This window comes from Cucurbita maxima, unplaced genomic scaffold, assembly GCF_002738345.1.
Source record: "Cucurbita maxima cultivar Rimu unplaced genomic scaffold, Cmax_1.0 Cma_Scf00015, whole genome shotgun sequence".
Lineage (NCBI taxonomy): Eukaryota > Viridiplantae > Streptophyta > Magnoliopsida > Cucurbitales > Cucurbitaceae > Cucurbita > Cucurbita maxima.
Window position 1 is genome coordinate 2,911,684 of NW_019272031.1, and position 26,915 is coordinate 2,938,598.

Consider the following 26,915-nt stretch of genomic DNA (forward strand, 5'->3'; position numbering starts at 1 on the left):
TTTTTTTTTTTTTTTTTTTTTTGGTACAAAATTTATGAATAGATTTTATTAATTCAGCCAAAATTTAACTATAATGGTTAAATATGGAATGTGTAAAAGAGTTGGAGAAAGGTAAAAGAAAAATATAGATGCATGGTTATTTACAGAAGTACCCTTATATTAAATATGTAAAAGAGTGGGCCCTACAATTTAATGTCAATACTAAATGGTAATAAATGAGAAAGAGGGAAGGGGTAGTTATTGTGGTTCGAGCCAGCAGGTCGAATTGAAAGTGGCTTGGTATTGGTTGGCCAATCATATTCAAATTTTCATCCACCCTAACATTTATGCATACCTACTCGAGCGGCTCTCTTGCTCGAAATATCTATTTAACCTATAAAATCGAGTACGTAAGGATCCATTTTAACTAGAGTGGCAAATTCTCGTTTAAATGGAGAATAGGAGAGGAAGTAGTAAGAGATATTTCCTCGTTAGCTAAACGAGGTCAAAGACGGAGATTTTATTCATGATGACTTACTCAAACTACCTCCTTTATAACAATTCAGCTACTCACGAAAAACGTTTACTTAATTTGGAGTACTAAATTCACCGGGACTCAACTGAGAATTGTTGGAAGAGGAGTCCTACATATCGGCTAATTAAGGGGTTGATCATGTGTTAATAAGTAAGGAATATATCTTCATTGATACGAGCAAAAAGCAAAGCCACGAGAGCTTATGCTCAAAGTGGACAATATCATATCATTGTGGAGGCTCGTGATTCCTAACATGGAGATTTCCCATCTATAAAAAAAAATTAAGGAAGTAGAGAGAGGTTCTTTCAATTAACTAAACGGGACGGAGGACGAAGTCGAAAGAAGATTCTAGTAATCAAATCACCATTTGTCTCGAAAAGGATCAAGGTCGGTGGTTGGCATCTGGAAAAGTCGAGCCAATCATATTCAATTTCCAAGAACAAAATAGACAGTTTAATATTCCCTAAATTTCAAGAAAATACTGAAACGGGTAAACCTGTAATAAATTTTTGTGACGACCTAATTTACGTGATTAATTTCAAATCAATGTAAAAAGACAACTCATATAGTACTATCATAATTTAATGAAAAAATCTGAACAAGAAGCGCTCTCTCGACCTTTGAACTTATATGAAAATGACAATTTAGTCCCTAAATTTTTAGTATATAACATTTGGGTGGTTGAGATCTATTCTCATATACATTAATTTAACCAACCTTTTTATTTCTTTTTGTCCCTTTTTCATTATTATATACTATTTATTGGTTTAAAATTATCAATATTTCGTGTAAAAGTGGACAACAAAAAGGACCCTTTTACTTTTTTGAAAATTATTGTTGTTATTATTATTTTATAAAGTTTTTCTATTAAATTTTATTTTAATTTATTCGATTTAATAATTAGTAGAGGTTAAAAATTTCGGGTTGGTCTGTAAGTTGACTTTTTTGGTTTGGTCAATCCAATCAACACAGAAATAGAGTTATAATCCAATCATGTCATACTTACTTTTAAAATTATTAAAAAAAAATTAAAATATTTAACATCTATATCGGATACTAGTGATTAAACTTTTTTTTTTTTTTTTTTTTTTTTTTTTTTTTTTTTTTTTTTTTTTTTTTTTTTTTTTGGGTTGGGTTGAGTTGGGTTGGATTGGATTGTCAACTCATCCTAAACCTATTTATTTACGAACCTATTCTGTAAAGTCAGTTGAGCATTGGGTTGGATTGAGTTGTGAATAAACGATCACCAAGATGGGGTTGGGCTGGGTTAGATTGTGAACTTTATTCCATTTCCTAGACTAATTTAGGGAATGATCATGGATTTATAATCAAGTAATACTGTCTCAATTGGTATAAGGTTTTTTTAGAAGCTAAAAGCAAATCCATAAGAGTTTATGCTCAAAGTAGACATTATACCATCGTAAAGAGTCGTGTTCATCTAACAACCTGGGTTACTTGGGTCACCAAATTGAAGTTGGGTTAGGTTGAACATGAGAGCTTGTGCTCAAAGTGGACAATATCATATCATTGTGGAGAGTCGTGTTCATCTAACGACTAGGGCTACTTGGGTCACCAAATTGGAATTGGGTTGAGTTGAATCTAATCGTGAACTCTATTCCACATACTCAGGTTATCGATTCAGACGATTTTTCCAACCCAACTTAATCTATATACCTCGCTAATTCCTTAACACGAGCAAGAACAATGAAAAGGGCGAAAAAGAGAGATATAAATGAAGAAGAGAAGAAGAAGAACCTGGAAAAATTGGGAGATTTGTTGAATGATAAAGTGTTGGTAAGCTGAGAGAGTGAATGTCTTTCTTCGAAGCGGTAAATTGAAGTAAGTGATAACGAAATCATTGGTTCCTGCACTGATAAAAAACACTGTATTTTTTATATGCCTTTTTGTTCTTTGCTTCCCCATTACTCCCTCCAATCTCTCTTTATATTCTCTGAAATACTCCACTTGAGTGTCGATTGCCACCACGTTCTGAACAAAAACAATTCATTATTATCGAACCGCCTATATCCACCGTAAGTAGATATTGTCCTTTTTGTGCTTTCCCTTTCGGGCTTTCCCTTAAATAGGGGAAGGTTTTCACACCTTTAGAAAGGGGGGTTTGTTCTCCTCCTCAACCAATGTAAGACATCGCAACAAATCGGTGGAGTACGTGTTAATGGTATGATATGCTCTACATTCGGCATAAACCCTAGTGCCTTTGGTTTGAGCTTCCCCAAAAGATCTCAAATGAATGAAGATCGTATTACTTATTTATAAACTCATGATTATTCCTTTAATTAGGAAATGTAGAGAGCTCATAGGCTTAAGGTGGTAAAAAATGACTGTCGAACAAAGGATGTACTTTGTTCGAAGACTCTAAAGAAAAGAGTCGAGCCTCGATTTAAGGGAGGCTATTCGAGGACTCCATAGGAGCCTTATGGTGTACTTTGTTCCAGGGAAAAAATTGTCGGGAGAGAATCCAATACATCTCCATTGGTATGAGCTTTAAAAGCCCAAAACACCCGAATTTATGCTCAGAGTGGATCATATCATACCATTGTAAATGAGCCTTTTAGAAGAATTCAAAGCAAAGTTGCACTAGCTTATATTAAAGTGGACAATATTATACTATTATTGAGGGTCTAGCTTGAGCCATTTTAGGGAGCTAAAAGTAGAGTGGACAATATCATACCATTGTGGAGGATAATGATTTATAACGGTGGTATTAAGTATGGTAGTACGTACCCCAACTTTGGGAGTCAGCGGGTCGAAGCCAGAGCCGGCGGAGGCGAAACTGACGCCGGTGATTAAATCGTCGACGGTAAGCGACGGGTCAAGATACGGCGGAACATAATCCTTGACACCGAAGTAAGAAGCGATAAAATCTGTGCTAAGGCGGCCATTGGAGAATCTTCCGGTGGGGATATGGAAGGGAAAGTCTCTGCCGTAGGGAGGGAAGTTGCTTCGGAAAATGGTGGGGACGAAGTTATTGTTGCCGGGGTCGACGGTGGAGTCGCCGAACACTAAAAGGGCCGACACCGACGAGTTGGTCGGCGGGGATTTGGAGAAGGAGAGGGGGAGGTGGAGGAGGAAGATGAGGGCAAAATGGGAAATAGAAGGGTATGGGTTGCACTGATTCATGTCAGTTCAGGGTCGGCGGAATTGAATTGGCGGAGGAGGACGGCGGAAATGGGGGAATCAAGAGCGGCCGAATCAGGAACTGGAGTGGCAGTTTTTATCGCTAATGGGATATTTGTATGACGAAATTGCCCTTGTTGGCTGCTTTTATTGAAAGTGGTTGAGAATCCTGTTGGTTGGAGTTATGGAGGGTATAAATGTAAATAACCTTTCCCTTCGATTTGGGTTTTCTTTATATGAGATTTGTGAGAGTGGAAATAATAATATATATTAAATTTTTAGGTAGATTAATTTGAGATGTTTCAAAATTAATAAAAAAAAATATACCCATAAATAAATATAATTTTAATTTTAATAATATCTTTAAATTTAAAAATTAAAAAATATTTTTACCCCAATATTTGGATGAAAAATTGTTAGTTTTTTTTTTTTTTTTAGCTTTAGAAAAAAAAAATATATACAAAAATGACATAATTGAAAAAAAAATAAAAATAAATATAAGATCTTGTGAGTCTTGAACAACATTTTGAGTCACTATCCTACGTGAAAATCATTTGAAGTCACCTGTCTAATCAATTTTGACACGTTTCTATCACTTACTCATATTTTATCCATAAGATAGTTTCGAGAATTCTCTTGTATGTATTTGAGAACAGAGTAAAAAATATTTTTTATCCGTTAAATAAATAAGATAGAGGACGAGATTATATTCCTTTAATATAAATATATTTTCAACACATATTAAATAATTAAATTAGTTAGGAAGACTTGATTATAATATTTAAACGTAATTATGTTATATATACCAAAAATAATAATAATAATAAAAAGCTGATTTAAATTAAATAATTTTGCAGATGAAACAGTATTTTTCAGGTAATTATTAATTTAAATTGATATGAACCCATTGTAATAGGCTGTCTGCCAGTAAGCTATTCCTACGTTTTCGGTCCACTTTTTACATTATTTTAAGTAACTTATGGGTCTTTAATTGAATGATTAATTTTTATAAAAAACCCATATAAATTATTCGTTTCAATAATAATAACAATAATAATTATAAATTAAAGTTCACATGACCAATTAAATATATATATATAAAGTATAATTAAACCCTTAAATATTGTAAAATGAAATTACAATTTAACCTAATACTTTTAATTATATAAAATTTTAAATACTATTATTTAATTATTAAAATCATTTTTAAATCGATAAAAAAAACATTGTCCCGATTTAAGAAACAAAAGAAAAAAAACTTATTTAGGTATAATCTCTTAATCAAAACATCAGATTTAATTTTTTTTTAAAAAAAAATAATTTAATTTGTTTCTTCTCAAATATTTAAAATTGCAAGTAAATAAAAAAAATGAAAACACTAGTGAGAAAAAAAAAGATTCACAAAATAGAAAAATAGAGCAAAATTAGAATATGAATAATAAAAAAATTTAATCCTTTTTTTATTTTCCCTTTTTTCATGGAAAATTAATGTAAACCACCTTTTATATTATTGCTTATTTATTTATTGTTCTTTTCTTTTTGTTCATCAAATCTACATGTATCTAATAACTTATTCCATTGTTATATAATAATAATAATAATTATAATTATTACCAAAAAAAAAAAAGGGGGGGAAAGAAAAGAACAAACCACCAAATCTTGGAGCTCAGAAAATATCTGTTTTGTGTGAAAGTTGTTATACGGACATGTCAGAGTTTCATGTTGAGCTTTCTTTTGGTAGTGTCGGCCGGCGGGAACCGGAGGAAGGACGACGCGTCGCCGGAAAGCACTAAATTGGGCAATAACTGAGGTGGGTTGTCGGAGTTGTGGTCGAAGCTAATGAAATTGGAAGCGTTGTAATAATCCACATGGGCAGTGGAATCGGAGTGGTGGTTGGCGTCGGCGGCGGCGGCGGCGGCGGCGGTGGCGGTGGAGTTGCACTGTCGGGGCTGAGTTTGGTAAAAAACTTTAGAGACGACTAGTTCGCCGTCTTTCTCTTCCTCGTTGGTGCCGAGGTGGTACTGGTGCATGACCCAGTTGGTTTTTTCTGGCTTTCTTTGGCGGCCGTAGTTTGTGTAGAGGACGAGGATTTTCTTGAAGCCTTTTACTACGCCGCCGACCAATACGGGTCGGGTTTTGCCGGTTTTGTGCCAACGGGTTTCATTGCCTTCCTCGTTGGTGTGGACTTTGCGGCGCTTTCTTGTTCCGGTCGTGTAGGCCTTCGACGGTCGGTGGAAGAAGTGCCGGATTTGCCCGTCTTGGCTCACTCCTGTCCCGATGTCATGAAATAACTTTTAAAAATTACGATTCTCCACAATAATATGATATAAGTGTTTACTTTGAATAGAGTTTTAATAACTTTGCGGAAAAGTTTTAATAACTTTGCTTTAAGCTTCCGCAAGAGGCCTCATACCCATAGAGATAATATTCCTCACTTTTATAAACTTATGATCTTCCACTAAATTAACCCAGGTGAGACTCACACTCAATAATCTTCAACAATAAGCTCTAATAACATCAAACATATTTGGTTTTACCTCTCGATTTTAATATATATAAGGAGTGGGGACAGAACAAGGAGCATAATTCTCAGTCTCGACACCGTTTAGCTATCAAAAATAACTCTATGTTTCCTCCCCCATTTCACAGTCAAGTCTACCATTAACGGATATTGTTCTCTTTGGAATTTTTCTTTTGAGTTTCCAAAGAATGTTTCATTCCCCTCTTCAACCATTGTGAGATCTTACAATACACTAGGCAGTGTGCTAGTGAGAGGACGGTGAGCTCCGTAATGGGTGGACACCAGGCCTGAAGGGGTTAATTGTGAGATTCCACATGGAGTGGAGAGGGAAACCAAACATTATTTACAAGTGTGTGGAAACCTCTCTAAAAAACTTGAAGGAAGAGTTTGAAAGGGAAACCTCAAAAAAGACAATATTTACTAAAAATGGACAAGATATATATTTTACTGATTAAACAGACATCTCTATCTAACATAAAACACATCATCACAATCAAATTCCCAGACATAATTTTCAATTTAAATTTTTTTTGAAACATTTATGAAAGAATTACCGGGAAGCTTTTGAGGGTGAGTATAACAAATCCCATTCTCGCCTTCAAGAGTAGGAATGAACTCATCGATAAGAGGATGAAGCTTATGAACATCAGACAGAGCCGCCTTAGCCTGCAAATGGTCAAGAATTTCCTGATCCGTGGGGTCAAACTTCACCCCAGCTGGTAGTCCAGGCAGATCATGAATCCCAGCCTTCATGATTTCCAACACCAATCATTCATGAACCAATCCAATAGAACACAATAGAAGGCATGATCATTAGAACACTAACCTGGTCTTGTAACTCAATATGAAGGCCACACGAGGGGCAGCGCAGGGCTGGGGCAGTAGAGGACTCATCATCATCGGAGCCACTGCACCAAGTCATTATTGGGACCAGCTTGGGAACACTCGGACATAAGAACAAAAAGGAGGTTATGATTGGAGAAAAGATCACATAAAAAAGCTTGCTTGGACGTCAAGTTTGAATTTGTTCTTGTTCTTGTTGTTGTTCTTGTTGTTCGGGTAGCTCGAGCGTCATAGTTGGAGTGAGATTAAAGGTATGGAAGATTGAAATTTGTATATTCCTACTTAAAAACTCTTCCTTTGACTCTACTTCTCAGCTCAAGCAAGGAATCCTTCTTTTTTCATGGAGGTCTTAAAAATGGAGTAATCATAAGAATGTTGCAGGGAGAGAGAGAGAGAGAGAAGGAAGAAGAGGGTATTATTATTATTATTAATAAGATGCCTAAACTATTGCCTTAGCTTAACCTACACGATTGGTGAGATTTTGGCATATATATACATATATCTTATCTCTTTGGGATTTTGCTCTATGTGATCTATCTTACATGCACCTCTTCCACTTTCACCGTCGTTATCTAGATACCCGATAATCATATTATGAAAAATCTCTTTTTAGTAGATGGGTTCTGAAAATTTTGAGGTGGGCTTGAGCCGTTTACAATGGTATCACCGCTCGACCCTGGGCAGTGTGCTAGTGAAGATTCTAAGCCCGAAAAGGAGTGGACAATGGGTGTAGTGCTAGCAAGTACGCTAGACCTTAAAGTATTCTTTTTATAAGGGAAGCTTGGAAGAGAAAGCCCAACAAAGATAATATCTACTGGATTTGTGTTGTTACACTTTTATAACCCAAATCTTTATTTCAAAACCTTAATGGGACCGTTTAAAATATTTGATGAAAAATAAACAAACAAATATTATTGAATTTATTAGGAAAAATATACATTTTAAAACTTAAAAAAAATAAAACTACAAGATCTAGAAAATGTGGAAGACTGGATCAAAGTCAAATGTGGAATTTGGCAAGTCAACTGAATGTAAGGAGTAGATGAAATTGCTAAACCCGATACTACGGTGGACTTGGCCGTATGTGAAAATTCACCATGGCCGTCAACGTCCGTAATCTTCTTCGACAAGCCAAAGCAACCAGAAGCTTAGGTATTAAGCTTCACGAAATTTACAAAATATTATTAATATTTATTTATTTATTTATTTTCTTTTTTCCGTATTTTAATTTGTTTTCTAATTTTCATCTAAATTAATATATTGTAATATTATGCTATCTAAAAAGGAAAGTTTCTAATAATTATTTTCTTTTTTTAATAAATTTTATTATTTATTTATATTCCACAAAATTATTTAATATAATTTCGAAATCTATTGAAAATTTAAATATAGTTCAATAAGTAAAAATATATATATTTTATAAGTTCAAATTTTTCGTTCTAACACGTTTTTTAATCTAAAAAAAAAAAACTTAAATTAAATGCTCGAGTTGGTTCAAAATTAATTTTAATTATAAATTAAATTGAGTTCGTCATCCCGTTGAATAAAGGTTGGATGATATAAAAGATGGTTGACTTAATAATTTAAAAACATTATGAAGCTTTTAATTCAAGGCTTAATTAAGCTTTGAAATTGAGTTTCTTATCGATGATTCTAGAATTGAGCGTAATTAGTTCAAATATGGATACGAATTGTTTTAATTTTAACTAATTAACATCAATTATTTCTTATAATACATAAATTAAATAAGCAATGAATCATTATTTTTATTTTCCGTATGCTACTTTTTTAATATATTCGATATAAAATATGTGTTATAAAATTTTCATAATGCTTACCTTATAATAATAATACATTACATAATATAAAAAAATATATTTTAAACATATTGTTTTTAAAAATATTAAGTGACATGCTATATGAACGAGACCTATCATTTAAAAGCGTATTGTCTTAGGTGGCCTACTAATCCAGATGGATGTGTAGTCCTTCCTACACACAATCTACATGTATGAGCATGGGTTCACTAGGCAGGCTTGTACACCCCCTAGACCTACTAGTTGGGCTAGCTCCTCTAGATTGTAATTGGACATCCAGAGATATAGCGACCCCATCATGTCAAATATGATGGTCATTTCAATCTCATAGTGTACACGTCAGTACTCATCACAAATGAAAAGCATCCAGTGCATGTATGTATGTATGTATGTATATATGAAAAAAGGGGAAGACCTTGAGTCTTGGAGATCCATTATTTTAGAGGTTGATTGTGACCGCAAAGGGTGACTTTAGTCAACTTGTGCAAATTGACCCATTTGTATAAACTCTGTCCAATTGTTAACTTGACTCGATTGACATGGGTCAGCATAGTATTTTAGTAGCTAATATTGACTTTAGAGTCGCATCTTACTATGATAGTGCAATTTGGAGACTGTCAACAGATCGTTAGTTAATCTCTAATAGGGAATTTGTCCGGATTGGTAGGGGTTTGTATCGTACCGATATGGTTTATAAGGTTCAGCCTTGAGATGAATGAACTTATAGAGCCATATGAGTGCTTTGTGGTTGTGATTAAAGGATCTCCAACTATTCCTTAGTTGTGATGTTGTACAGTTTAGGACAAGTGATCACATAGGTAAATGAAAGTTGGGAGATACGAGTCACTCTCTCTTTAATGATATTGACCTTATAAGACATACTAGAGAGATGCCGACTAAGCTATACTAGAGAATGTCCTTATAATGAGAAATATGGAATGAAACTATGACGAGATTACGCCAAAAGCACCTATGATATGATATGTAAGTATGTATATATATATATATATATATATATATATATATATATATATATATATAAGCTTATAAGTATTCATAGCGTAGAAAAACCACCGATGAATTGAATATGTAACGACTAAAATAATTTTTTGTATCCGACTAATACTTAGTATTACGTTTAAAAATACCTTCGCATTCCTAATCAGGGCCGAGGCTTTGTTTGCCTCAACATAGCGAATGCATCCTTATCTAAATAATATTTCTAAATTTTCAAAAGTTTCAATAATATCGTTATAAAAAAATATCCTTACCATTAATATTTTGTTTTGATTTTTTTTTTAATTTTAATAAAATTTTAAAAAGTTTAAAAATATATTGATTTAAATTTTAAAAATAGCATGAATATCATTTACCTTCATTAAAAAAAGTTTAAAAAGTTTTTACTTTAAATAATTCATAGATAATTTCTTTTTCTTAACGTTATTTTTGAAAATTTATTAATATTTTTGAAACGGGGTAATAAAAAATTATTTTTAAAAGTTGAAAGATATTAACGAATTTTTTAAAAACTTGAGGTATTTTTGAAATATTGAAAGTTAAAAAATAAGTTTAAATATTTTTTAATCTAGTTTAATACAAAACTAATTAAGAATATTATTTTTAGATTTTATTGATTTTTTTTTCAAAATTGAGCCAGGAAAAAAATCATTTGTTTTATTCTTCACGTTCCAGATTACGTCCCGTGTCATTAGATAAGAATCCGAAAATGAAGGGAGAAACAAATAATATTACTATTAACCTTAGGGTATTTTTGAGATATTGAAAGTTAAAAAATAACGAGTTTAATACCAAACTAATTAAAAATATTCTTTTTAGATTTTATTGAATTTTTTTGAAAGTTCATTTTCGATTAAAACCAAAGGTAAAAAGTGGATATTTAATATTAAATTATAATTTATTATAGATAAATATCTAAATATTTAGCTTGCTAAATTAATATCTTTTCATATATAATATTTCATTTATTATTATTTTCATATGTGGTAATTTATTTGATTATATTTTTATTTTTATTTTTAAAAAAATGAAATAGGGTAATTCAAAATTTGAAATCTACATAAAAAAAAAAAAAAATTAAATTCCCACAAATGAATGGGATGGAAGTATAATATTATATTAAATAAGGGTATGGTCCCATATTTTAAAAAATAAAGACATATAATTCCCTTCTCAGTAAATTAAATTATGGAGAGTGACATATGAATGAAAAATGGTATTTTTGTTTTTTTTTTTCATTTTTTATTCTTAAAAATACCAAACTGTAAAATAAATAAATAAATATACAAAATTTAAAATTACTATTTAAAATTTAAAAAAGTCAGATAACATATACAATAGGGTAAACCTAGACAGTTGAGTCAGTAGAAACTAACAACTCTAATCAATATTTTTGTGAGATCTCTTTTTAGTAAACGCATTTTAAAATTATAAGACGGGAGAATACAATATTTTCTAGTGATGAGTTTAGGTATATAGGAGATATAAAATATTAATATAAATAAAATAAATAAAATGAAATCTCGTATATAAAAATAAAAGGATTAAATTTTTTTTTTTAAAAAAAAACGGGGGCATTAATTGGGGATATAGAGCAGCCGGCGGACAGCGGCGCAATGGCAGACGGTGCAGGGCGGCGGTGCTGTACGGTTGGATTGCACCCTCAAATCCTTACCACTTTTAGATTTCTAATTTTCTCTCTTAAATATTCATAAATGTTTTAAATAATAAATATTATCTAAATTAATACTTGTTATTTTAAATTTTATAGAAATTTAAAAAGCTAATTTTGGATGAAAAATATTAATATTTTATTTTAAATATATAAATTTTAATTTTTAAACGCACAAGAGTACCTATTAAATCCAATAGTATTATTTTTAATATTTTTAAAATAAAGTTGAAATGTATTAATGAATTTTTTTAAATTTCAGAAATATTTTGAAATTTTATTTATTTTAGAAATTTTTTTACAAAAATTAATTTTATGTTTTTTAAATTAAAAAAATAATAATAATAATATAGAAATAATGCCACAACTTGTGCGCAAGGCAACTCTCTGCCAATTCGTACATTTTTCTTCTCCCCACAACTGTAACTAACTGCCCCACCAAAATAAATATAAATAATAATTTATTTGTACTTTTAAATCTATTTTTTAAAATATTTAAATATTTAGTTTTTATTTATCTTTAAAAAATGTAATATTAATGAAGGAATATATTCCAAACTTAAAGAACAAAAATGGTATTTATTTTTATTTTTCCAAGGAGTTTACCATCATCAATGGTCCAATGGTCCAAGTTAGTTTGGTTTGATATCAAGAACGGATTAACTTGTTTGGCTTGAAACAATTCTGTGTTAGTTGATCTTTTGAAATTTTTTATAATTATGTTAGAGATTTTCACATAGCGTTCTCGCTGTCACTTGTTCTCCTCTCAAATCGATGCGGGACCCCCCAATCTACCCTTCTTCGGGCCTAATGTTCTCGCTGGTACTCGTTCCCGTCTTTAATCGATGTGAGATCCACAATCCAGGCCCAACTTTTTCACTGACACTAGTTCCTCTCTTCAACTGATGTGGGACACCCAATTTGCCCTTCTTTGAGGCCAGCGTCCTCGCTAGCATTTGCTCATTTCTACTATCGATGTGAGATCTCATAATTCACCCCCTTCGAGATCCAATGTCCTTGCTAGCACTGGTTCCCCTCCCAACCGATGTAGGACCCGCAATTCTCGCTTAAAGAGAACAACATCTACTAACAGTGAACTTGGAACGTTACAATCATATTTCAAATCTTAGACATGGGTGGTTACAGAGTTGAATTGTGATTAAATTAAGTTATCTACCTTTGTCGGAAGTGTAAGGAATCCATGATTTTTTGATATTTTTAATGTCATCAAAGCAGCCCCACAAGAGAAAAAAGAGTCACATGGAAATTAATTGCCACAGATTCTCTTCAGAATCTCTCTTCCTTCATAAATAGTTCATAAAAATCCAAACTTTTGTGCTGTAAAACTGTAATTTTCCAATTAAAAAAAACACCATTTTCACTACAATCATGCTGTTCTTCCCACAGATTCAGCAAAGCAAACACATTTACATTCAAACCACAGTGAATTTCAACTGATGTTCTATGATGCTGCTGCTACACTTCCCTGATCTGAAGCATCTTCTTCGTAATAATATGGCGTTAATTTCCCATCCTTGTTGTTGTTGTTGCCGCCTTTCATTTGGTTGTCCGCCGCGCCTACTTCTTGCAGCATTTTCACCACTTTCCTCATAGATGGGCGGTTGATGGGCAGAGGGCTGGTGCACAGCAGCCCTATGTTTAGCACTCTGCATATCTCTTCCTTGAAACAACTCTCTAGTTTGGTGTCCATCACTTGCTCAATCCCTTCTTGGTCTAATTTGAAACATACCCATTTCACTAAATCCTTCTCCCCGAACTCCGGATCCATCGGGAGCCTCCCCGTTATCAGCTCTAGGATCACCACGCCGAAACTGTATATGTCGCTCTTCTCGTTCACTCGGAGTGTATATGCATACTCTGCAACAACATTAATAAAGCACATTTAGAATATATGATGCTTAACTATAATAACAGATATCAGATTCTCATGTTACGTATCACTACCGGCCTTGCGGTTTTAAAACGCTTTTGTTAGAGAGAGGTTTCCACACCCTTATAAGGAATGTTTTGTTTCCCTCTCCAACCGATGTGTATATCGTTCTCGCTAGCACGTTGCCCGGTGTCTAGGTTTGATACTATTTGTAACAGCTTAAGTTTAAAACGCATCTATTAGAGAGAAGTTTCTACACCCTTGCAAGGAATGTTTTGATCCCCTCTCCAACCGATGTGGGATCTCACAACCCACCCCCCTTAGAACCCAACATCCCCGCTGGCTTGCCGCCTGGTGTTTGGCTCGGATACTATTTGTTACGTATCGCTGTCGGCCTCACGATTTTAAAATGTTGCTGCTAAGGAGAGGTTTCCTAGCCCTTGCAATGAATGTTTTGTTTCCCTCTCCACCGACGTAGGATCTCACACTAACTATGGACAATTTTAAGCTTTGAACTAACCTGGTGCAATGTAACCGCAAGACCCTGCGATGACCGACATGGATTTCGGTCCCATTGGAGTCGAATCAATGACCTTAGCTACACCGAAATCCGCCAACCTAGCTCCGAAATCACCATCCAACAAGATATTGTTAGACTTAATGTCTCGATGTACGATCGGAGGGACGCAATCGTGATGAAGATAAGAAAGCCCTTCAGCAGCATCCAAAGCAATCTTAAACCTAGTAGGCCAATCCAGCAATCCTTTTTTACTACTATGAAGCAAATCTCCCAAGCTTCCATTAACCATATATTCATAGATCAAAAGCTTGTAATCTCTAGTAATGCAACAACACCATAACTTCACAATGTTCTTATGTCTTATCTTCCCCAACGTTTCGATTTCGGCTTCGAAGCCATTGTCTTGAACTTGACCCTTCTCGATGTCGCCACCGCCACCCCCGCCGCCTTCTTTCTTCATCCCTCCGAACAGTTTCTTCACGGCGACCGCCTCACCATTGTTGAGCACAACCTTGTAAACTTTACCAGAAGAGCCACTACCTATAATGTTATCTTCATCAAGACAATCCAATATCTCATATTCACTGAAATCCAACTTGTGAAACGACATCAATGTCCATTTCCCCTTCTCCATTTCTCTCTTAGCCATCTTGAACTTTCGGTATCTGAGGTAAAACCAGACGACGCCGACGACGAACACGATACTCGCGAGGAAGAAGATCGAACGCAGCAACCAGAGATAGCCTTCGCTCTTCGATTCATCCTTGTTATTGCATAATCTTTCCAAATGTCCACACAGATCTGGGTTCCCCAGAAAGCTGTTTCCGTAGTTTCCTTTGGCTAAGAACGGCGGAAGCTCACCGGACAAGCGATTGTTTGATAGATTCAGCAGATTTAGATTCAAATTCTGTAACCCATTTGGGATGTTGCCGGAAAATTGATTCCCAGAGAGATCGAGATAATTAAGAACCGGCAAAGCGCCGATTTCTTCAGGTATTTCGCCGGAAAATTCATTGTTTGCTAAATTGAGTTCGTTGAGATTCCTCCAGGATTTGATTCCATTGGGAAGTTCTCCAGAGAGATCATTATTTTGAAGATCCAAACTCGAAAGCTTCCTGAGATTCGCAAGATTTTCTGGTAAAGATCCATTGAGTTTGTTATCAGTCGCTAACAATTTCACAAGATTCTCCAGCTCCCCAATCTCCGCCGGTATCGTGCCGGAGAAGTTGTTCTTCGAGATAATGAAAATCGAAAGGTTCTTTGCAGTAGCAATGTCATCGGAAATTCCCCCGGAAAACGAGTTGCTCACTAGTTCGAATAGATAAACATGTGGGAGCCCCCAAAATCGCGGCGGAACCTCGCCGGAAAACCGATTGTAACCCAATCGGACCCTTGTTAAACTCTCGCATCCACCTAAACTCGCCGGAATCTCCCCGGAAAAGTTGTTGTTGATCATTAGAAGCTCCTCTAACTCGCCTTTCTCACACAAATCCCCTGGGAGTTCCCCGGAAAACTGGTTGTCGGAAACATCAATCCATCTCAACGGAGAGTTCTTCCCAAGATTTCGTGGTAACTCGCCGGTGAGCCGGTTACTGAACAGTCTGAGTTCATACAAGCCCGGCGAGTTCGCAATGCTTTCCGGTAACGTACCCTCGAACTTGTTCTCATAGAGATTGAGACTCTCAAGCGGCAACCGACACAACTCATCCGGAATCACTCCATTTAAACCGTTCATCGACGCATCAAACAGCCGTAATGAGGTCAGATTCGAAAACCCAGAAGGCAATTCCCCTGTTAACGAGTTGTTATACAACTCAATCTGAACCACACTACTCAACTCCGTCAACGATTTTGGAATAGGACCATAAAGATTATTCAACGCCAAGTCCAAATCGGTCAGCCGTTTCAACCGACCAAGAGACGGCGGAATTTCCCCAATTAAATTACACTGAGTCAGCCAAAGAACCTCAAGATTCGTCAAATTCCCAAACTCCGGCGGGATACGGCTCGGCGCAAATGGGTTGTACGACAGATTCAACATCTTCAACGTTGTAATGTTGCCGAGAAACGCCGGCATCGGCCCATCGAGAAGATTATAAACCAGAGACAGAACCTCCAACTTTCGAAACAGAGCAAAACTCGCCGGAATGTCGCCGGAGAAGTTATTACCAGTTAAATCCAAATACCGGAGGTTGGGGAGATCAGAAATGGAAGTGGGTAGCTCGCCGGTGAGGAGATTCTGAGAGAGGTCGAGATGCTGGAGGCTAGAACACTCGGAAATAGTAGAGGGAAGGGTCATGTTGATGGAATTGTTGAAGAGGGAAATGGTAGAGAGATTCTGGAGACGGCAAAGGAGGGAAGGAAATGGGCCGGCGATGTTGGTGTTAGAGAGGTCGAGGGAGTGGACGGAGTTGGTTGTGGGGTCGCAAGAGACGCCGAACCAGGAGCAGGGAGTGTCGTCGCGGTCGTTCCATGAGCGGAGGGCGGAATCAGGGTCGTCGAGGGAGAGCTTAACGGTGTGGAGATAGAGGCCTTCTTGGGAGAGGGAGAGGGAGAGGAGAGAAGGGTTTGAGAGGAAGGCGGAGATGAAGATAAGGAGAAGCATGGTCGGAGCTTCTCCGGTTGGTGTGTGAAATGGGCGTGTTGTTGCAGAGTAGCAGAGATTCAGAGCGCCTCCTGCTCAGACACAGAGACAGCTGCCATGGGAGAGAGCTTGAAGAAGAACAATTTAATTTTAAAGACCTTCCCAGAAAAGAAAAAATTTTAAAATTAAAAGTTCAATTATTATTTTTTAATGGGTAAATTTGAAAAGTGACAAAAATTTAGTTAAAAAAATAGATATAAAAAGAAAGTTATATATATATATATATATATTTATTTATTTATATTTAAAATATTTTTTATATATTAATTGTTTCGTTATTTTTAAATTTATGGTCAAATATTTACAATTTTAAATTTTAACGGAAAGTATATTCATTTAATATTTATATTTCACCACAAAAAAAATATATTTGAAAATTTTTCAACTTCACACCCAATACATTTCATATTATTATAAATTAACCTAAAATAAAAAAAATATTTAGAGCTGTTGTTAAGTATTTATTATTTTGAACTAAATAAAAAATGTAATAGGTCGAGCATCTTTACTTGTACCCTACTAGTGTTCAATCTCACTATCTATCTTCTTCGGGGCTCAGTGTTTTTGTTGACACACCGCTCGGTATCCACTTCCTTCAGAGCCCAGCAAACAAGTCCCAACTCTTCGTTCTCGTCTTCAATCGATGTGGGATCTCACAATCCACCCCTTTCGGGGTCCAACGTCCTCACTAGCACACTACCTAGTCTCCACCTCCTTCAGGGGCTGACATCTTCGCTAGCAAACCGTTTAGTGTCTAGATTTGATACTATTTCTAACGATTCAAGCCCACCGCTAGCAGATATTGTCTTCTTTAAATTTTCTCTTTTAAGGTTACTCTTAAGGTTTTAAAACACCTTCTCGGGAAAAATTTATGTACCCTTACAAAAAAAAAAAAAAAAAAAAAATGTTTCCTTTCACTTTACCATCCCAAATAATTCATTTACCATTTAAATTTTACCATCAAATTTTATATTTTAAAATCTTTTAACACAATGTGCATCCCACGTGTCTTTCAACTATTGTGTTATGAAAATATAAAATATATATATTTATATATATATTACTCCTATTTTTTTATTTCCTTGAAATTAAAGAAAAAGTACTATAAGTTTTAAAATTTTAAATTCGACTAAAAATTAAATATATTTTCTAAAGAAAAAATGAAATTTATAAAACAAAAAATTAAATGTGGAATGAAGGAGGTGGGACACGTAGGATGTGGAAAGGAGACCAGCGCGTGGATGTCGTTCACATCAGGAAATAATTAAAACTGACCGTAGGATCATGAGGGTGCTTGGTAATGATCGGACGGCTGATATTGCACTCAATTAATATTTTGACCGATTAAAGTCTATCCGTCCCTCTATTTATTCTCCCTTCCCATGCGTCCTTTTCCTCTCTACTTTTTTTTTCTTTTTAAATCTTTAATATTGTCTTTTATATGTTTCATTTCTTTTATTTTTTTTTTAAAAAAATCCATTTATTAAATAATTTTAGCTAACTTTTAAATTTGAAAATAAATATTTTCTAATTATTGAAATTTAGGGCAGACTGACCGTTCTCGAACTCTTACTTTATTTTTTAACTCTATCTGATCGTGCTCAAGTTAAAGGAAGAACATTTTGTCTGCTTCAAACTTTTGGAGATGCCCGATCGAAATTTTTTAACCCTACGTAAAAATATTATTTACCGTATTCAGCAAGCGGTATTAAGAGGGTCAAAAAGCCATTGATCAATACTTTTGGTATATTTGACTCGAAACGTCATTTTTTTAGGTGAAAATTAGAGTCGGGATAGATTTTAGAGTTAGGTGAGAGACAATGGTTGTATTTCCATTATGACCATATTGTACCAACATTAATGAAATTTTATTTTCTTTTATGTCATAAGCATGCTTGGAGTTAAAGCCATTGTGAAAGCTATTTTGAAGAAGAGAAAAAAAAAAAAAAACACATAATTACTCATTATATGTGGTAAATTTCATGATGAATGACGACCTTTTTCAACTGTCTTTTATCTTTACTCTTCTGATAAATATTTTTCACCGTCATTGTAATAGTTTTATTTATTAGTAATGCTGATTCGAGTATAAATGAATTGAGACTACACCCAAATGAACGTGATCTTCAAGATGTAATGACTGAATTATATGAACTTTATAATCAAACGTGAACATGCGTGGCTCGAGTAAAAGATGAGTACATGAATGAATTGATACCAAATCTCAACGAGTATGATTCTGAAGATATGATGACTATAAAATATTTTTTAAAAAATTGATAGTTACTACTTATAAAAGCTGAACGTATCTTTTTCTTTGATGACTTGATCATAGAAACTTCAAAGTTAAGTGTGTTTGAAACCGTGAGGCATGTAAGTGAAAATAAAAAATGCTAAAAGAATTTGAGTTCAAAATCATTAAAGTTCGTTTAATCAAAGCAAGTAAACAAGAAATACTCAATCCCTCAATCGGTATTGTGAGATCGCATATCAGTTGGAGAGGAGAATGGAACATTGCTTATAAGAGTGTGAAAATATCTCCCGAACGTGTTTTAGAATCGTGAGGCTAACGATGATACGTAACAAACTAAAACAAACAATTTCTGCTAATAGTGAACTTAGAGTCATAAAATGCCGAATTTGATTTTTGAATTGAAAAACTATATATATTTTAGTAATTATAATATTAATATTAATATGATGTTGGTCCCTTGGAATCTGACTGTCTGAGATTATTTAAAATTAATAAAAACAAAAGGGAACATAAAACATTATCATCAATTTCAAAACATAAAAAAATAATAAAACAATTACTCATCAGTTCATAATGTTTGTCTAATTGTCGTGACCAAACATATGGATTCATTTTATTTTAAAACCAAATAAATATCTTTTTTTTTTCTACTAATTTCAAAGAATAATTTTGAAAAAAAAAATAAGAAAATGTAATTTAATGAGAATTTTCAAATTTTATTTAATTCGACTTCAATTTCTACTTTTTAATTGTGTCCATAATTGAGAGATACATGAATGAACTGATATCACGTTCTAACGAGAATGATTTTAATGATAGAATGACTAAGAAAAATTTAAAAGAATTGAAAGTTACTAGCTATACTAACTGTGGTGTACCTTTTTTGTAAAAACTTAGGCTCGCCTCTAGCCAATATTATCAGTTTTGGACTTTCTCTTCTAGGATTCCCTTCAAGGTTTTAAAATGCGTCTACTCTAGAGAGAGTCTAGTCTTACTCCAATTAGTGTCTCACACTGTCCCATGACTAGATATGATATCATTTTGTAAAAACCAAGCACACCACTAACAGATATTGTTTTCATTGGACTTTCCATTTTAGGTTTTCCCTCAAGTTTTTAAAACGTGTCTGTTAAAGTTAAGTAGCGGAACTGGTACTCATCTAGATATTATCCTCTATGCTAGAAAAGCTACTACACCTATGATTCATGAAAAAAAAAAAATTAAACAATTTTTTATTTTTATTTTTATTTTATAGTAATTCAACACTTATCTTAATTCAAGTTAATAATTTAATATAAATTAAAATTTAATTATTTTTTTAGAGAGAAAAAAAACAGGAGAAGAATATTACCTATTTGGGATAAATATAGAAAATCAGAAAAGAATCTGAGAGAAAAGATTTGGAGAGGTTACGGAAAAATAGGATGGAGAAAAATATATTTTATATATATTATTATTATTTTGGACACATTTTCCAAAGAGAAAATGTTTTGAAATAAATAATTTAATAAAATTACCAAATTGACTTAATATTTGGAATTATTACGATTGAGCCACCGAGAATTAAAGTGCACCTTGTTGTTATACATAATAACTTTTATTCTTTTTTATTATTCAGGACCACTCTCGTTTAAATGTGATTTTAGTTCGTTCATGTATTTCTCATTTACTGGGACGTCACAGTTTTCTCATTGTTGGCTAAGTGAGGATAGAGACGGGGATTGCGTTTTTCGATCTCTACCCCACTCTAATTATTTCTTTATTATTACTACTATAACGACAACAATAAGTTATTAGAGACCGTATGTAACATTAAAATTATGTTGGTAAAACATCATGTCCATTAAATAAGAGAATTTCTTGCAAAAATAAAAAGAAAATTTATGAATATTATATTAGGTGGCAAGAACGGATGCGAAGAAGACTTTTCTGTTCTTGCATCGTCTCGTTGACATCACCAACTATGATACGTGAATTACTAAAATAAAATTCACATTAATTAAACAAACAAACCCATGTGAGATTGTTGTTTTTTTCAAACTCGAACGAGCGAGACCCACAAAACGAAGAAAAGTTCACATATAACCCAAGATTTTTGATACTCATAGAGAAGAACAAGTAGTGTTTATCATATAATGATTCCATACTTGAAGATGTTTTGAGTTTAAAGGATATGTAAGCATCCTAAATGCCAATGAAAAGATTGAAGTTGAAAGATTTGATGCCAATGAGATGAGGTTGCCTTTTCAAGAATCTCAACCTAACCCATAGTTTTTAAAATTATATATATATATTATATATAGAGGTTATATCGTATATTAGTCCTAGATCCACCGCTAGCCGATATTGTCTTTTTTGGCTTTTCCTTTCGGGCTTCCCCTCAAGGCTTTAAAACACGTCTACTAGGGGAAGGTACCCACCCTTACAAAGGGTGTTTTGTTCTCCTCCTCAACCAATGTAGGACATCACAATCCACCCCTTCAGGGCCCAGCGTCCACTCATTTCTTTCTCCAATCGATGTGGGACCGCCACCAAATTCATCCCCTCTAGGGCCTAGTGTCCTTACTGACACATCGCTTCATGTCTACCCCCTTTGGGGAACAGCAAGAAGGCTGGCACATCGTTCGGTGTCTGGCTCTGATACCATTTGTAACGATTTAGGCCCACTGCTAGTAGATATTGTCCGCTCTGATACCATTTAGACGCATTTTAAAGCTTTGAGGGGAAACCCGAAAGGGAAGACCCAAAGAGGACAATATCTACTAGCAGTGGATCCAGGTCGTTACAAATTTAGTCCCTATAATTTTTTAAACGTTAGAATGAGTCCTTAGAATTTGCTAAAATTCACCTAAGTAGTCTCTAAAGTATAGACTATTTATGAAGTTTTATCAAATCATAAAGATGGTGTTCTAAATGATATGTTTGAGTCGGTCTCTAATGTTTTGGGCGTTTTTTCAATTTTATTCCTACGGTATAAAAGGTTTCAATTTAATTCGGTACGTTTTAAGCATTTTTGTGAGATCCCACATTGGTTAGAGGGAAACGATGCGAAAACCTCTTCCTAATAGACACATTTTAAAACTATGAGATTGACAACTATATGTAACAAGTCAAAGTAAACTAGTAGTGGGCTTGAGCTGTTACAAATGGTATTAGAGTCAGTCACCAAGCGGTGTGTCAACGAGGATGTTGGGTCCCCAAAGGGAGTGGATTATGAGATCCCATATTAGTAAGTAGGGGAAAGAAGCATTTCTTATAAGGGTGTGAAAACCTAGATGCATATTAAAACCGATTGACGATACCTAACGAGCTAAAGCGAAAAATATCTACTAGCGGTGGGCTTGAGTTGTTACAAATGGTATTAGAGTCAGATAGCAGGCGGTGTGCCGACGAGGACGTTGGGGACCACTAAAGGGGTGAATTGTGAGGTCCCATATTAGTTAGAGAGGGGAACGAAACATTCCTTATAAGGGTGTGGAAACCTCTAAATTGTGAGGCTAACAGTGATATGTAACAAGCCAAAGCAAATAATATCTACTAGCAGTGGACTTAAACTGTTACGATTTTAATAATATTAACAACGAGTCGTTGGATCTTATGCTAAACTTTCAAGCCAATAAGCGAGCGGGATAATCGAAATTTGATTAAGAAAATGAAAGTATAATAGAGAGGAGGGAAAAGGGTAGTAAAAGAGAAGCATATAGACAAAGAAAAAGGTAGGGTTTAAAAGAGAAAAAGTGAGGGAAAGTAAAGAGAGTGAGCCGCGTGAAGGCAGGCGGAGGAGGGTTCAATTGATATCTACATAGGGCATGATGAGCAATGTGCTGGCCTTTTCAGCCATGTGTAGTGATGGTCCTCATGCAATACAATGCCAAAAGGCATGCCCTTGCCTTACTTCTTCCCCCAACGCCCCAGCCATTGATATCATTCTTTGTCACTTTCTTCATGTAATTCTGTGTAATCCATGCTTTCCCTTTGGCCTTTTTCTTTTCATACTTGCCTAACTTTTGTCTTTAATGGCCAATCAATCATTCAATCCGTTATGTTCATTAGGTATGTAATGCAATCACGTGCAACATGGTTGCATGGTTCATGGTGTGATCTATTCTTTAGCTAAAATCACTAAATTTCTTGAGTCAATGTTAGTTTGATCCTACTCTCGTTGAGGTTTGGTTCTACTTATGACGTTAGAGCATATTCAAGAATTAACTTTCTAACTCTCCTAATTGATCCAAAAAGGCTCTGGGTATATTAATTTAGTCAAACAGTGGCTTTATTGACCTCAAAGACTTCCAGATATGTCAACAAGGGCTCTAAAATGATCTAAAATGGTTTACGGTGTCTATCAGAAATCGAGGTGTTTAATTTGAATAAGCTGAACTGGAGTTAAAATTCGGCTTGGAGTTGTGTGTAGGAAACGACTAGTGGTTGGCTTGAGGGAGGCGATTAAGAGGGAGTCACAAGCAAGTCGAGGCTAGAGGGTGTGTGAGTGGGTTAGGTGCGGCCGAACGTGTAGGCTTACACTCTAGGCCAAGCGACTGGGCTACAAGTTACTAGACCATACACCAATTAAGCTAGGCAGCTAATGTACGAGTGATGATGTAGTTTTCGTTCCAAAGCTATGGTTCTAGAATTTAGTTCTTTCAATTGGCCTCGAGGTTTGGATCTTTCTAGAAAAAAAAACTTTTTGGTGATGACCTATTTGAAGGACGATCTTTCAAAAATACAGCAAACAACAGAGCAATTATGTAAGGAAGCTTGTACAACGTAACTAACAATTATACACACTATCGAATACACAAGAGAAATTAAAAAATTTATTTTTCACGAGACATTAAATAAATACTCCAATCAACAAACCTAACTATTTAAAACGAGCATACGCTTTATAACAAGTCCCATCAATCACAACTTTATAAACCAATTTAACGTGCAAACTCTAACTCACGATCACTCGAACGTGTGCATGGGCTTCAAGGGAGATGATTTAGTGTTTTGTGACCATGTAAGGGCATTTAAGTAAATAATGAAAACTTGATTTTGATAGGCTTCCAAACATGAGACATAGATTCAAGCCTTGTCATTTCTACCCTTCCAAACTATTATTTACCTTTTTACCCCTTCAAAACTCTTTATTTACTTTTCAAACGGTCGTTAAAATATTGATATAATTAAATTTACAACAACCCATTAATCGAAAACTTATATTTATATATTTTTCAAAAAAGTATGAAAAATAGTCGATTTATATTAAATTATGATATAGATGTGACTAAGAGTGGTCCAAACAGAAAGAAAGGATAACTCGGAGGACTTCTCTAAGTCTCTTTAATGATGTGCATCGAAGTACTTTATATTATTAAAATATGTGACAAAAATTAAAAATAAAGGGAATTAAAATTTTTATTAGATCTTAGAGGCATGAAAATGGGTGGGGCCAATGCCAATGGGGAGTTCATGTTTTCAAACTTTGAGGCAGAAAAATGGGACCAAATTTCATTATAATAAGTTTGATTATTTTGAAAAAGGGAACAGTGTTAGCCAATGGTGGCTCCAACCCATTTCACCCTGTTCCTTCCCAACAATCAATCATATAATGTTTTATCTCGATAAGCTAAGTCTTGGCTCCATTACATACCTACACGAGGGACGGGAAAAAAGTAATTTTAATCATAAATTTTCGTGTTTTTTGTTTATAGGAATATTTGTTCATAGAAGTTTCATTTATCATGAGAATGAAAAAAAATTGATTCGTCTACATCGATGAAGCTACTGCGAAGGCTACGAACTTAGAAATGGAGAGCAAAGTGAAGAAATGACCTTAAATCTTAGTGTCCTGACTCCGAATCGAATTATTTAGGCTTCAGAAGTGAAATAAATGATTTTAGTTACGAATAGTGGAGCGCGTAAAGGAGTTGTGGATACTGCTGTACGAACATCGGATGCTGGATATCTTACACGCAGACTTGTATCGATATTTTATCAATATGGGTCAAATGATCTCGAGAATAGGAATGTTAAGAAGTAGTTTAAAGAAGTGTTTGTGTGATGTTCCACGTCGTACTGGATGTTGGCTGTTACAGTTTGTTATTGTGTGCTAAAATTCAGTGTTGAATCTAAATTTCAAATCCTAATACGAATTCTTGGCATGGGGAGTTCGTGTTTTTTTGGTAAAAAATTTTAAATTAAAAAATTAAAATAAACTCGTAATCGATTTATCTTCTATTCTCTCCTATTATCATATATTATTATTATTGAGATAGACGTATGAGATTCCAATAGATTTTTTCTTTCTTTTTAATACAAAAAGGTGAGTTATAATTTTTTATATATATATATTTTAAAAAATAAATTTATCTTTTAAAAAGCACATGTGAATTGTACATTTATTTATTTTAATTTTTCAAAAGTAATCATCATACTATGATATGAATATTGGATATTGAGGTATGTTATTATTAAACATGGGATGTTGTACCATTTTAATTCCTCCATTTAATCTTATACTAAAATTATTTTAATATTCATGATTAAATACACTTTATTGTTTATAAATATGTGGGACCCACATCAAAAACTTTTTTTTAAAAAAAAAATATTTAAGAATATAAAATTTGAATTAAATTAGATAAGTAGATTAAAATCATATAAATGGACAAATAAATTATGAAAAGTACTAAAGTGACAAAATATGAGATTTGTTTAGGCTTAACCATATGTTTTATTGATACTAATGAAGTGTCAAAATCAAAGGGCAGTTCTCATATTGGTACAGCAAAAAAAGTAATTTTGACCAAAGAAAAAAAGAAAGATTTTGAGCCTTGAAAGAATCCAAAAACGTTGATGGGTAAGTGACTGATTGATAGATATGGCTCTACTACGACTGCACGAGAAGTACGAGAATCAAGTAGTATCCTCTCTTGTAAATATTGTTCATCGCTAGCAAATATTGTTCTTTTTGTCCTTTCTCTTTTGGACTTTAAAACACGCCTGTTAGCCATTATAAAGAATGTTTCGTTCCCCTTTCCAATCAATGTGGGATCTCACAATCTACTCCCCTTCAGTACAAGTGTCGTTCACTTTTCCGACGTATGTGGGATCTAATATATGATTGTATGAAATGAAAGCATATAAAGAGTAGGTGATGATGACCACTTTTGAGCTTGCCAACTAGTCCTTAAATTGAGGGAAAAGTGCTAAATGCAACAAACAAACTCATTGCTAATGAAGCCTAAATCAGAAAGGGCAACCAAACATCAAAATAAAGTTTGGAGGCTATCAATTATTAGCATTCAAAGAGAGAGAGAGGGAGAAAAAGGAAGAATGTCCAGATGAATATTTCAACATGCTTTTGTGTGTGCCAAAAAAAGGATGGTCACATTCCAGATGCCATTGAGACAACTCATCATCACATCTCTCACACCAGATATCTATAAGGATGTTGTGAGTTGAAAGCTTGGTACATAATCACTCAAAACAGGAAAGCCACAAACCAACCAACACAGTTAATAATTGCAAGTGGTAATATTGTCAAAATCTTCATCAAAAAAGGGGAGGAAAAAAAAAAGAACAAAAAACATAAAGATTGTGAGATCCTATAGCGATTGGAGAGAGAAACGAATGTCAGCGTCCGTTGGACCCTGAAGGAGGGTGGATTGTGAGATCCCACATTGGTTGAGGAGGAGAACAAAACACCCTTTTAGAAAGATTGTGAGATCCCATAAAGATTGGAGAGAGGAATGAATGCCTATGAAGACGCTAGGCCTGAAGGAGGGTGGATTGTGAGATCCCACATCGGTTGAAGAGGAGAACGTAACACTATTTTAGAAAGATTGTGAGATTGCATAGCGATTGCATAGAGGAACGAGTGCAGCAAGGACGCTAGCCCCTGAAAGAGAGTGGATTGTGAAATCCCACATTGGTTGAGGAGAACGGAACACCATTATAAGAGTGTGAAAACCTCTCCCTAGTAGACGCGTTTTCAAAACCTTGAAGGAAAGCTCGAAAGAGAAAACCCTAAGATGACAATATTTGCTAGCAGTATGCTTGGGCCGTTACAAATATCTTGGGTCTTCAGAGTTTCT

General features: G+C 34.3%; 3 protein-coding genes across 3 annotated transcripts in view; all 3 read right to left on the bottom strand.

Moving 5' to 3' along the window:
* Positions 1-3,744, bottom strand: part of LOC111490138 (GDSL esterase/lipase At5g45960-like) — a 4,823-nt gene extending 1,079 nt beyond the window's left edge. Inside the window, exons 1-2 of the mRNA XM_023138645.1 lie at positions 3,260-3,744; positions 2,270-2,503 (exon numbers count right to left, since the gene is read on the bottom strand). Coding sequence (XP_022994413.1) covers positions 2,270-2,503; positions 3,260-3,655 — 630 coding nt within the window. The 5' untranslated portion in view covers positions 3,656-3,744. The remainder of the gene's footprint in view (positions 1-2,269; positions 2,504-3,259) is intronic.
* A 1,450-nt stretch (positions 3,745-5,194) lies between these two features.
* LOC111490164 (NAC domain-containing protein 73-like) lies at positions 5,195-7,346 on the bottom strand. The gene is made up of 3 exons (XM_023138677.1): positions 7,000-7,346; positions 6,728-6,920; positions 5,195-5,921 (listed from the first exon to the last, which is right to left on the bottom strand). The coding sequence occupies exons 1-3, from the start codon at positions 7,093-7,095 to the stop codon at positions 5,362-5,364; spliced, it is 849 nt and encodes a 282-aa protein (XP_022994445.1). The 5' UTR covers positions 7,096-7,346; the 3' UTR covers positions 5,195-5,361.
* Positions 7,347-12,767: 5,421 nt separating this feature from the next.
* On the bottom strand, positions 12,768-16,659 carry LOC111490083 (receptor-like protein kinase HSL1). Its single transcript, XM_023138561.1, has 2 exons — positions 13,934-16,659; positions 12,768-13,400 (listed from the first exon to the last, which is right to left on the bottom strand). Exons 1-2 carry the CDS (start codon positions 16,536-16,538, stop codon positions 12,985-12,987), a joined length of 3,021 nt encoding a protein of 1,006 aa, XP_022994329.1. The 5' UTR covers positions 16,539-16,659; the 3' UTR covers positions 12,768-12,984.
* Between the last annotated feature and the right edge of the window lie 10,256 nt (positions 16,660-26,915).